General features: G+C 36.4%; 1 protein-coding gene across 1 annotated transcript in view; it reads left to right on the forward strand.

Annotated features, from left to right (window-relative positions):
* ELP4 (elongator acetyltransferase complex subunit 4) overlaps window positions 1-13,955 on the forward strand; it is a 289,442-nt gene that overhangs the window by 101,163 nt on the left and 174,324 nt on the right. The window contains exon 6 of the mRNA XM_044682145.1: window positions 7,945-8,029. Coding sequence (XP_044538080.1) covers window positions 7,945-8,029 — 85 coding nt within the window. The remainder of the gene's footprint in view (window positions 1-7,944; window positions 8,030-13,955) is intronic.

The raw sequence follows: 13,955 nt of genomic DNA on the forward strand, positions 1-13,955 counted from the left end.
TTCTTAAAGTTCCCACCATTATTGTTAAAATTGCTGAATATTTGATTCTAGGTTCTGCTGACACATCAGGTGTCCACTTTTTCCACACAAGTAGCATATTGGCCTCTGGTTTGTATATTCTCTTTGGGTTGTATATTCTCACACAGGAGCAAGAGCTAACCCAAGCCTTGAAATTTTTCCCTTTAGTGCTTTTATCTCCTTTCTTAATGGCTCCACTAAATCACTATCATTGGCATCTTTCATTTCATGCCCATTTTAAACAGAAACTGCCATTCTCCTTAATTCATCAAGGTCCGTATTCATCCAGTTAGGGCAACTGGTTTTAAAATAGTCCTTGACTTCTTTGCAACTGTTTGTTACAAACTGCCTTCTCAATTGTCTAATGTCTCTTTCTCTTGTTAAGTTAATGTCTATGCATCTTCCTCCCAGTTCTATGAGTTTGTCCATGAACTATGAAGGATTTTCTCCTATTTCTTACTTAAGCTTTTCAAACTTTGTCCAGGTACCAGGTGTATCTGAACATTGTATCATTGCATTAAGTACTGCCTCCCTACCTCGACATAATATTGCATAGTCATGGGGATCGTTAAAGTCCCAAAGTGGGTCAACCTCCAGCCAGAGTATTGTACCCTCCTCATCATCAGTAAGCTTAATAATTTTATCCTTTTCCTTTTTAGTTAGTAACTCATCTAGAAGATATTCAAAGTCAATCCAAGTTGGATCAAATTGCCTGCATATTGTTTCAAGCTTTTTAATAACTACTAGGGATCCTCCTCAAAAGAAGGGATGCTGTGCTTAAATCCCTCCATATCCTGGGGGTAAATGTTTTGTGGTGCCTAATAACTGTATTTTCTTTCTTTGGGCTTTTAATTTTTAGGTGCTTTGGTAGGGGAATTAAAAACAGTAAGAGAGGCAGGTTTAGTAAACTGAGCAATAATTTCTATTTGTTCAGAGATAGTTTGACTTTGTTTGGAAATAGTTTTAACCATTTGGAAGATACTATCTTCAAGTTGAGCAACTTTAGAGATAGTTTCATTTTGTTGGGTTATAGTTTTAGTCAATTGAGAGATACTATCTTCAACTTTGGAGATAGTTTCCGTTTGGTGGGCAGTAGTGTTAGTGATTTTAGAGATGCAAACCTCAAGATATGCACTTTAGTCTCCATTAATCTCTCTTTCAGTTGTTTCCTTTTCTTAGTAAGTATTAAACTAAATACTTAATACAGAGAGTATCTTAGAAACAATCCCGATAGAACAAATATTCCCATAAGCAGTTATAACCAGAGAATAACCAAAACTGTGAGATTTAAAATCTCAGTGAAAGTCCCAGGTATTGGGAGTTCTCTGAAGTAATGAGGCACTACCTCCTTCACTATCCATACCATGATACTGAACACCATGGTTACACGCCTATCCTTTTCCTAGTATTGGAAAGAACAGAAGATCAATAGATTAATCAAACTCCTGACTGTGAAGGGTTAAATTTGGGGGGGAGGGAATTTGATCAAAAGCCAGTGCGCAATTTATTAAACACAAACATTTAGTTTATTATTAGGAAATACGGATAGGAAATAGGAAGGACGAAAGTGAAAGTAATCTTATAATATATTATAACTATATCCAAGATCCCAATCCTAACTAAATTTTTCTAGAAAACCCTGCATCTTTCTGCTTCAGAGGGCAGTATCTTCTGCTAGACCAAAGCCCTTGTCTACTCTCACTACTCTCTCTTATCTAATAATATAACCTCTATCTATCTACCTTATCTACCCAAGTTAATCAATAATCAATAAGGCTATTAAGACCTTAATTCAGTTCTCTGTCTCCAACTGGAGAGATTGCTAGCAGCACAACCTCTTCCCAAGAGACCCAGAGACAAAAGCACTTTCCAATGGTCTGCAACTTAAAAACCACACTCAGCCACACTCTTCTGTCACCAATTGCCAATGCAGCACAACAGGGGGTTCTCCAACTGCCAAACTGCACAGCAGAGGGTCACCAACTGACAACCTGTTCAGCAGGGGGTCTCTTACTAAAAAAATCTTATTATTCCTTTTCCTCTTGAATATAAAAAAGAGAGAAATAATTAAAAACTATCTTAACACTGTGCACAATAATCTCCTAGTTCTTCTCACTTCACTTTGTATCAGTTCATTTCAGGGCTTGTCATGTTTTTCTGAAACCACACCACCTTCACCATTCCTTATAGCACAGTAGTACCCCATCACAGTCATATGCCACAACTTTTTCAGACATTCTCCAACTTATGAGCATTCTCTCACTTTCCAATTATTTTCCACCACTAAAAGAGCTGCTATAAATATTTCTGAATGTGTAAGTCTTTGATCTCTTTGGGAGAGAGACCAAATAATAGTATTGCTGGGTCAAAGGGGACAGTTTTATAGCTCTTTGGGCTTAGTTCCAAATTGTTTTCCAGAATGGTTGGAGAAGTTCATTGTATTACCAACAGTTCATTAGATTACCTAATTCCTCATCTACTCCAACATTTGTCATTTCTGATAGGTCTGATGTGTTACTTTAGAGTTGCTTTAATCTATCTTTCTCTAATCAATAATGATTTAGAGTATTTTATCTCAAAGGAAAATTATAAATGTTACTGTCCTAGGTTTTTCACATCACCTCCAACATTTATAATTTTCCTTTTCCCTTATATCGATCAATCTCATGGGTGTGAGGTATAAGAAATAAAATTAATATGAAGAGGATAACTTTAAAATTATTATGGGCTTTTCTTAAGATTTATTAGTAGCCATCAGAAAAAGAAGCCACATGGCATTCTGGCTTAGTCAGTTTAAAAGCTGCGCACTGTTACCTCCTCTCCCCATGGTGGATCAGAAGCCAACCGAGCCAAGAGGAAGTGCAAGTCCAGCCACTCAATTTTATACTCCTGTCTACATCATCATGTAACTGTCTACATCATCACGTAACAATAGGAAGCCAGTGGGCTCATGGGAAATGTATTTCAAGGGCTCCAAAATTTCCAATAACACATTTCTCCCTGAGATCTGGAGGAAGACTAGTCTTCCTGATGGATCTTATAAATATAGCCAACTTTTAAATTACAAAAATTTGGGAATAAAAAGAAAATGGGACAAAACAAATGATTGCTAGGCACATTGACAAAAAAGCCAATTAGGGGGCAGTCCCCTTTGACATAGAGTGTACATTCAAAACAAATGCATTCAACCTCCCACAGTTCAGTCAACTGCACCCCAGAGTTCACTGTGGATCTTCTTGATGCAGTGTAGGTTTTTCAAGCATCTTCATGGTGCCTTCTCCAAACAGGTTCATTGTCTGGATTCTGGGGAGGTAGCAAAATTCTTATCCTCAAAAGAATTTAAACTTTACATTATAGATTATAATGCACACATACCCCTGTGAGGAGAATTAATAACACATTCCCCTCTGAAGAGGATAGAGACAAACACCCAGATCAGCAAAGGTTAAATAGCTGAATTATGGGGGTATATGAATCAATTGGCAAAAGAAATAAAAAACATCAAAAATTCCAAATAAAAGAAAAATAACTTGTGGATGAAATATAAAATGTCAAAGACTTATGTGCAAAATGTAAGTAAAGGAAAAATAAACTTTTAACAGGCCCTTGAATCGAGATCCAGTTAAAGTGATTTAAGCAATTGTGCACTTACCCATTTAGTAGCCATGACTACAGGAAGTTGCCACACTTATAAGAGAAAGAAAAAGAACTAGAATTTTGTGTCTTTCCCTGGTCTGATTTGCCTTCATTTTCAGGGATAGGGAGAGCCAGAATGATAGCCAACCTTTTGTACTTGACTAGGATGTGGCTCAGAGACCTGACCTCTAACATATGTCACAACAGTCCCAATCTCAAACTCCAAACACTAGGTTCAAATCCTTAGTGTTGGTGTTAGAAAATTCCATCAATCCTACCTGGATCAGTATGGCCTTTTTTTGACCTTGTACTCCTAGGCATTCATCAATCCCATTGGGATTGATTGGTCTCCTTGACCTTGTGCTTCTTTGCACTCTATAGTGATTCTTTTTTTTCCCTTCTCCTGGAATCAGACAGAATCATTAATCACAGTCTCATAGCATTTATCAATAAATGGCATGTTACCATAGTCTAAGGCTTTTTGGGTATGCATTAATATTATAATAAAAATATATATTTATATAAAACTTATATTACTGCAAAATCAAAAAAGGATTAATATTGATAATGTGTTCAACTAAAAAATGAGGGGAAAAAAGAAACTCAAATACTGTATTGCACATACAAAGGAAAGAAATGAAGAATGTTTTAAAAATCAAAAATATATAACTTAGAATTAGTGATACACTGTAGTAGAACACAAAGTTTTCTCAACCAAAAATGAGATCCATTTCCTTTTAAACTTTGCCATGAATTACTGTGAGTGCAAATGGCTTTTACAAAATAGCAGATCTATAATGCACATTCAAATAAAGTACCAAAATTCCCCAAAATTACAATAGCACATTTGATAATAGCAAACAAACCCATCATTATATAGGATTCACATGAGTTTCTATGTAGCCACTTGTTGTGTGGTATTTAAAAATGTATACTTGTCACAAATTCAGCAAATCATTCAACCTTGGCCGAGATATTTTTAACAAAATCTATTACTCCCTCCATCCAAATGTGGGCAGAGCCTAGGGTAAAAAAACCAAAAAAAGACAAAAAGCTGATAGAAAAACTTTTGGGGGTCTAAAATATAACCAAGAATTTTAGATCCTTCTGATGGGAGAGTAAATTAAAATAAAGAGCTAAAATATCATGCATGCAGGAGCTCTTTTTGGGTTCCTGATTTTATATAGTTCCCCTCCCCCACAGACAGAGCATGGAGACCTAACCAGGACTAGAAAAACCTCAGGCTCGAAAACCTATGTGGAGGGGAAGGGGAGGGGAAGAGTTAGAAGCTGTCCTCAGGTAAAAGCCCTTTTAGGAGGCTAATTATTGTGTAAGAGGAAATATCCGGGCTTCCAAGGCAGGCAGCAAAGAAACTCTTAGCTGTGCACAATGAAAAAAGGCGATTTATACTTCCCAAGCCTCTGGAGATTGGCTCCAAGCAATAGTGGCAACAGGAAGGACCAGGATCTCCAGGCACCATCTGGGATAGGGAATAGCAGCAAAGGAGCTCAGGTTCCAGTGAAGAGTTGGACGGGCAGCCTGTGAGTGAAGGATCAGGATCAGGAAGATCAGGAATAGAAGTGGCAGAAATAAGCAGCTGGAACTATCAGCAGCAGCATGGCTAAATTTATTTAGGCTGTCTTAAAAAACTGAGAGTTCTTTTCCAAAACTTCTGGTTGCCATCAATGTAAGAAATGAAATTAATATAAAAAGGATAACTTTATAATTATTATGGGTTTTTTAAGATATATTAGTAGCTGTTAGAAAATGAAGCCACATAGCATTCTGACTTAGTCTGTTTAAAAGACACACACTGTTACATCCTCTCCCCATGGTGGATAAGAAGCCAACCAAGCCAAGAGGAAATGCAAGTTCAGCCACTCAATTTTATCCTCCTGTTTATGTCATCACTTAACAACAGGAACCCAGTGGACTCATGGGAAATGTAGTTTAAGGACCCCAACATTTCCAGTAACACAGAGGTGATACTTCAGAATTGTTTTGATTTGCATGTCTCTAATCAATAGTGATTTAGAGCATTTTTTCTCAAATTATCTTGTATGGAGGTATCTGTACTTATGTTAAATGCTTCTCCCATTCCCTTCCTACAGCTCAGCTCCTTGAGTATAAGACCTCTTCTGTTTCTTTGTATCCTCAGTGCCTGACACTTAATTAATGCTTTTAAAATTGAAACGAATCTACTTTAGATGCTGAATTGAATTGAATCTACTTAAGAATGAATGATTGTGGCAGGAGCCACAGATATTGTGTGTGAGTGTTTTATGTGATACAGTATTCTAGGATAAAAAGACATGATATCACACCTAATTTTTATCCACAGAAATAAAAAGAATATAATAAACTGACTACTTAAGAGAACTTTGACTCCCAACCCACCTTTTATATATGAGGAAAAGCCTTAAGAGACTTTGCCTCATAAATATCTGAAGTACTAATGAACCACCATCAAGTGGGTCTTGAATTCTGTGCTATTTCTTCAGTGGTGGAAGGAATCCTTAAGTATTTCATATTTTGTTACCTTGACTCAAGTTTTTTTTGTTTTTTTTTTAAACCCTTACCTTCCATCTTGGAGTCAATACTGTGTATTGGCTCCAAGGCAGAAGAGTGGTAAGGGCTAGGCAATGGGGGTTAAGTGACTTGCCCAGGGTCACACAGCTGGGAAGTGTCTGAGGCCAGATTTGAACCTAGGACCTCCCATCTCTAGGCCTGGCTCTCAGTCCACTGAGCCACCCAGCTGCCCCCTACCCTTGACTCAGTTTGACCAGAATTTTAAGTCACAAAATGATTGATTGGGATTAAGATATAATCTGCATCCTAGAAATAGTTTGAGTTTTTTCCCCCTCCTTTGCAAAATTCACTGGCCAATAGGGGAATTGAACATTAGAACAGTGGCATAGTCAACTAAGGTAACCAGTATAGAGACACATCTTAATACATAAAGTCATTGTCCCTTTTGTAATATTTCCTCCCAGTGGAGATATTTCCTCCACTTGCAAAGCAAGCAGAAAGTAGGTATTATCCTTTCCACTTTGTCTGCAATTATAGCCTCCATTTTGGAAAATGGTAGCTGCTACTACTACCTCTGGATACCTTTATTTCAGTTTTAATTTTCTCTTAACAGAGCGATAAATGAATATGTTTTCATTCTTAACTACTCTTTTTACATTAAGTAGAGGCAAATATTTGGCTTTATTCCACATTTTTCTGTATTTCTAGCTGTGGAAGATTAGCCAAATGTTAATCAACAATAACCACCTTTTTTATAGTTGTTCAAATATGTGTACTGAGCTACCCAGCTTCCAATTGCCTCACACCAGTTCAGTCTGTTGATTATATTGGCTAGCTTCTACCATTTGTGTTCACTGCTTTTAAAAATAGTTTGTCTTTGAAGCATTTCTTCTGTCTAGGATGGTGATTGCTGTATGGTTTTCACCATAAAGTAAATACATTCCTATCCCTGGAGTGCTAGACCACAGAACTACCTGAGCAAATCTTAAGTGCATATGGAAGAGCCGTGTTCCATAACTCATTATCTTAGTCTTCACAATGCTTATAAAGTGCTTTGAAAAGTTAACAGTAATAGGCAAAGTTTCCATGTTTGTGAGTGAAATATTTTTAATTTAGGTAATTTTAGACTGGATGCCAAGAATTTACTATCCTGATTGTCATATGTGTGTGTGTATGTGTGTATATGCACATATATATGAAAAGAAAGGAGCAAATATTAAATTCACTAGAGACTGTACCTATTTTTCTTCATTCATGCTAAAAGATCAAGTTATTTAATTACTATTATTATAGCAGGTTGTTGTGAGAAAATTAAAACTGCTAGAAGATGAGCTCAGGTGATCAGGACATTGATCAGGTGTACTTGGCATAGCAGTTCATTAACTACGTGTTAATTATCTATGATTACTCCTGAAATGCTATGGTGGTTTCATCTTTTAGGTTGCTTCATTAAATCATTAATTTTCTAGGAGGTAACTGAGCCTGACATAATTAAGCCATCTTGGTCTCTACAGATTTTTACCTTTCCCAATATATCAGGGGCACTGAACTAGTTAACATGAGGCAATTGCAATTTGTTCTCTGAATATCTTCATTTATATTTAGGATCTTCACAAGTATAACTTTATTCCTTTACATCTTTTACCTAAATGCTTAACTCGTTTAAGCTCAAGAACTTAATGTTTACCTAAAATTTTAATTTACTTTTGTGTATGTGCTATAGAATCAACTCATTTATACAGCATGAGCTTCTTTTTACAGTGCTCTAAACCATGGCTACACGAAGCTTCTTCACTTCATCCAGAGAATAATATCTGAGGAAGGATTCGATGGCTCCAATCCCCAGGTACTGAGCACCATCAGTGTCTTCTATAATCACATATAGAATGCTGTTTTCAAAGCTCTCTCTAGGGGTGGGTCTAGAAGGTCCTGGAATAATCAACAGTGAACTGGCTGTTTCCAAGCAGAGATGACGTAAAGAGGCAGAGCAGAGCCGGCCATGGTTCATATGTTAATATGCTTCTGGAGTCGTAGCTCTGTTCTCACTGGATACAAGTGGGATGTGTAAATGTTCTGTCAGCCATAATTATTTGTTAGGTCCCATTGGCAGCTACTAAAATAGATAAGTTACTATATTTAAAAAATAAGTGTAAGACGTAGGACACTCAGGAATATTTTTTTATATTTTAACTCAGGTCTTTCCTCAGAATTCCCTCTGTATTGAAAGTAAATCATCTTAAAAGTTTTATTTCTCTTTATGTAAATCTGTGAATTATTTTATTGAGTGAAAATTACATTTCTCATTTTGCTACAAAAAAGCACTATAAAATATTTTAAAAGCTAAATTTTCAGACAGCTTAAAAAATTAAGCACTTATTTTGAGAAAATCTTTAGAATTCCCTTTGTTAAAGATATCAAGCCAAAGAAGGAGAAAACTTACTTCTAGATCCCATTATGACCCAGAATTCTTAATTATTTCAGTTCTGTTCTAATCTTTAGGTAATTGCTATAGCATTAAAATTCTATTTTTTAAGCAGCCATATTTTCAAAATATTTTTATTAATGCAAATAAGGAAGTTGCTCCTATATTAATCTCAGGGGGGAAAGAAATAATCAGTTTTATATATTCTCCTGATTATCAGATATGTCATGTATATATATATATATATATATATATACATACACATATATGTATATATATACATATACATACATACACACACATATATGTATATATCTTTCTAATTCAAGTAGGTTAAAATATATTTGAGAACTTTACTACCACAATTTAGAACTCACTTCATGGAAGAATATGTAATAATTCTATGTCCCATTCAGCTGTGCACTTTAAATAACAGATTAAAGCCTGTGGGTTTGCCTGTTTGTATGGCTTGATGACATGAAGGAGCATTACTTAGATATCTCAATATAACCACATTGGAGTTGGAATTTTTTTTTGGCCTGGTGTTTTTCATTGAGGTAGTTCATGTTTAGAATAATGTTGTTTTGCCTATTATTGCTACAGTTTCTGTCCCTGCTAAGATTTATGGGCACCATGTCCCCCCTTTGGTGGCAGTGCCCGTCTGGAGAGGTAAATTGGTCTCTGACAGGCACCTCTCCCCCACTTGCTGTGGTAACCATGGTAACAGGCATGTCATAACAGTTCCCACAGTACAGTGGGCCGAGCTGCTGCTGCTCCTCCAACAGGATGACAGGTCTGAAAGCAGGAAATTTTATAGCATACAGAAAGCAAAGACAGCAGCAAAGTCAGTCTCCTCTCTCTCTGTGTGTGTGTGTGTGTGTGTGTGTGTGTGTGTGTGTGTGTGTGTGTGTGTGTGTGTATGTCTTTCTCACTCTCTTGTTCTCCCCTGTCTTTCTCCCTCCCCCCTTCCCATCTTCCCTCCTTTCCTTCTCCTCTCACAACCCCCAGGAAATAGCAATAAGTAAACCGCCACTAGATTAGGATTAAAAAAAATGTTTATTTTTCTTTGATGTTAGGTGTGAAAATAGCTCCACATTCTTAAAAATATTTATATGTTATGCAGAATATTATAATTGGCTGACCCTAAGTTGAATCTAGTTTTGTTAAAAAAAAAAAAAAGAAAGAAGAAAGAAAGAAAAGAATCTCACCACTACTTTCATGAAAATGGAAAGGCATAGAAATGTTTAAAATGAAAGCAATTAAGCTAAAAATAATCCTTGGAAAGGTCTTTCATTTTATATCTTCCGAAATTATATTTAATGTTTAGGCCAGTTTTCCAGACCATTAGCATATAGATTTATTAATCTCAATTTGTTTCTTTCTCAAAAATTTTAGATGAGTCTTAAAATGCCACATTTTCATTTATCATTGATTCTTCAGGAGTCATCACTCTGATTTCAAAGTAATTTCCTAAACCAAAATTCATTCCATTTTAGAAATTGAAAATGCCTATTTCAACTCCCCTTTTCTTCCCCCAGCCAAACTCAGCTACTTAGAATAGGGCATATAAATTTATTTTCCAAAAGACAGAAGTAGAAAATGCTGTAACACAGCCATTTAATGAGAGAGAGTGCATTTCATCAGTGGAAATTCATGGAGTGGACATATTTATAAACTGCTGTCATAATTCAGTTTAATTTTAAACTATGAATTAAGACTATACAAACAGTTCATAATATACATTCAAATGCACAGTGAAAACATAGTGTTGAAATTCATTTTACTTACTATTTGAACTGGAAAGTTCTAATAATGTAAATAGAACCCAGTTTTACAGAAACAGTTTTTATGACTCTTGTGTTTAGCTCCTTATATCATTCCATAATGGTAAATATGATTCATTAATTTGTAGTGTAAAATATGGGGACTGCCTCAGAAATTTTAAATTAGTGGTTTTTCTTGCCAGTAACTGCCTTCTTTAGACAAAAAGCATACCTTTCTTAGTGTTCTTTATCACCGTGCTAGTCTGTTTTGTCGCAAGGGTAAACATGTAACCCTGAAATGGTCTCTGATGTGATAGTTATGCTCCAAGAGGCTCTGAATAGAAAGAAGCGTGGCAGCATGTCTGGAAAATATCAAGAACCGCATAAGATCATCTACTTCTGTATATTTTTAAGTTCCCAAATTAATCCAGATTCCTTCATCCTCTCTATCCTGTTCATGTAATATCCTATTCTAACCTCCATATCATGAACTCACTCTTGACTTGGATAGTAATTAATTGCTATGCTAGTCATTCATTCATTTGGGTTAGCATTTTATTGGGCTCTTTCTTTGTCATTATCAGTGTATCAGTCTTTGATTCCAAGATTTTTGAAGTCAGGCAATCAACATCTGTAGTTTTCTGCATTCAATGCTCAGCATAAGCAGCGTGTTCATTTGTACATGTCATAAATAGTTTATTTTGACAAAGATCATGATGATGAAGAAAAAGAAGAATTAATGACTTGGATATCACTTTATCAGAAGTAGGTATAGCCAATAACAAAATGTTGCTGCCATCCCTTAACTATACATTTTGTCCCTCTCCTTCAGGATTTTTCATGGCCTTCTTTCTTTGCTTCTCTCATATCTCATTTTGGTTTTGGAGAATCTAAAACAAAACTACAATCTCAGTGTATAACATGAACAGGATTCTTGATGATCTTTGATTTTATTCAGATTCTGATCTGAAGAGTTATTTCTTCCCATTTTCTCTGGCCCCACTGTTTCTTCCACTAGGAATACCTTTGAAATTCAAACAAATGTTGGCAAAGACTCTTCCTAGGCCCTTCCAGTGTTAAAGCAATAATCCTATGACCATCCCTAGATGTGACTTAGTCACAAAGCTACACTTGAGTTACTGCATCCAAAACCACATAGAATTAGCATAAATTTTGGGAACCAAAGTGACTTTTCTGTGGAGTTCTTTCTCTTTATTTGTCCTAACAACAAAATGCCTTGACATTTACCCCCTCTGGAAAGTGTTAACTCATTTATCCTTTTTCTTACAAGACAACATTTCATATCTATAGTAGCCTATTCTAGGCTTAACATAGTACCCAGAAAGAAAGATTGAAGAAAGACCATGACTGAAGGCTGCCAAGTGCCCACCCATCCCAAAGGTGCCTTCTGAGAGTGAACCTAAACCCTATCACTCTAACCCAATAACATTTCTTTTATCTTCTCCAAACTACAGTATCCCTTCCCATAATTGAAGTGTTCTGATCACTCATTTTCTCATGTTTTCTCTAAAACTAAACTTTAAAACCTTTAATCATTATTGCAGTCTTTCCTCAACAAATAACTGAATAAAATAGAAGAAACAGTTTACTTACTTGTCAGATCAAGGTTCACTAGGCTGAAAATACCTATTTGATAAATTAAAGGATTTCATTTCCCAGAATTTTTGTATTATTATGAGTGGTTCATTTTGATTCAAAGTAACTGATGTTTTATTTGGTCTAGTAGTTCCTCCTTTGGGTCATGATGACTGGAGATGATTGATGTTCTTCTGGAGAACTGGAGAGAACTCAGGATTTAGAAACAGGAGCTGAGGATGAAGCCTTATTATGCCAATTAATACTCTTGTGACTTTGGGCAAGTCAGTTAGACTCTCTGGGCCTCAGTTCTCTCATATTTAAAATAATTGGACTAGATGGAATCTCTGGTTTCTTCCAGCTCTAAATTTCTAACTGTTTGCCTTAATGACTTCATAACACTAAAAAGAGCTTTGAATTTATAGTCAATGAAACTGGTTTCCAATGCTAAATCTTTTTCTCTACTAGTTACATGATGTTGGTCAAACTACTTCACCTCCCTAGGCCTCAGTTTCCTTAACTGTAAAATGAAAACATTGGACAAACCTGCCAACTCAACTTAAACATCATAGAATATCAATCCTTTAAGGTTTCTAGGTGAAACATGTTTAAATAACTAATGTTCATTTGATTTTTTTTCCCTGTCAGAATTATACAAATAGCTTCCTGAATGTTACTCCTTGGCAGATGTTTGTTTTTATTTTATTCTCTCCCAGTTTTTCTAGAAAGTTTTATGACTCAAATAGTTCAAGTAAACCTTTCTTTGGAATGGCTTAGATAGTTGCACCAAAGTTGACTAGCCAAAATTTACAGTCCCTAGCCTACAGCCTGGGTCACTTGTAATGTTGCTCCATGCTTTTGAGTCTTGGCTTTGGGTCTTTAGTTTCCTAAAGGCACCAAGTTAATTTTTACTCACTGCACTACTTGGAAGCCTTCAGGGAGTCTTTGTGGCCACCAAGTTAAAATGCCAACACTTTATCCTGGCATTGAAAACCCCCTCCTCTGCAGATGCCACTTCCCTTGCCTCCCTTACATATTGTTCTAAACCCCCCCCCCTCCCGCCCCACTCCAATCCCTGCTCTCGGGTTCTGTTGTTCCCTGGGAGCACCATGCTAATGCCAGCCTCCAGAGATCACTGCTCTGCCTGGCATGGACCTGCTCTTCATTCACTCACCAAGGCCTGCTCCCTCCACATAGCCTCTCTTCAAGCCAGGCCCCAACTGCTTGCCAAAATGTTACTCATCGGGTTGTAGATTTAAAGCTGGAAGAGTCTTTACAAGTGTTATATTTAAAAATAATAAAGGCTGATATTAAGAGGAAAAGTAATATTTTAATTAGGCCCATCTTGGTAGAATAAAAATGACCAAGTGCCTGGCTAAGATCTATTCAAACTGCCCACCAATCCATACCTTCTCCCATCTTTACCACGTTGCCAAAGAGAGAGCCTGTCTTAAGCCAGACCTCTGAATTTAAGCTGCGCTTTACGTTGGAGACGTCACCATGTCCAAAACTGGAAACCTGTTGACTCATGGAAAATGTAGTCTCAAAGTCCCCCAAATGTCCACAGGAAGTTTGTCATTTAAAAGCTCAAATGAGCCCCAAATACCTCTAAATGGAACCCCCAAAAGTTCCAAATAACACATTTCCCCCCTGAGATCTGGTGAAAAAGACTGGTCTTTTTCAATGGATCTTCTAAACATAGTCAACTTCTAAATTACAGGAAATTGGGGATAAAAGAAAAGAACTTAAAAACTAGTCACATTGATAAAAAGCCAATTTGGGGCAGTCCCCTACTGGCATAAGAGTGTACATTCAAAACAATTGCATTCAACTCATTCACCTCCCCATAGTTCAAATCAACTGCACCCTAAAGTTCAATTTGGATCTTCATGATCCAGAAAAGGCTCTTTAGGCATCTTCATGGTGTCTTCACCAAACAGGTTCGTTGTCTGGATTCTGGGGAGATGGCAATTTTTCTTATCCTGAAATTA

Source organism: Gracilinanus agilis, chromosome 6 (assembly GCF_016433145.1).
Source record: "Gracilinanus agilis isolate LMUSP501 chromosome 6, AgileGrace, whole genome shotgun sequence".
Taxonomy (NCBI): domain Eukaryota; kingdom Metazoa; phylum Chordata; class Mammalia; order Didelphimorphia; family Didelphidae; genus Gracilinanus; species Gracilinanus agilis.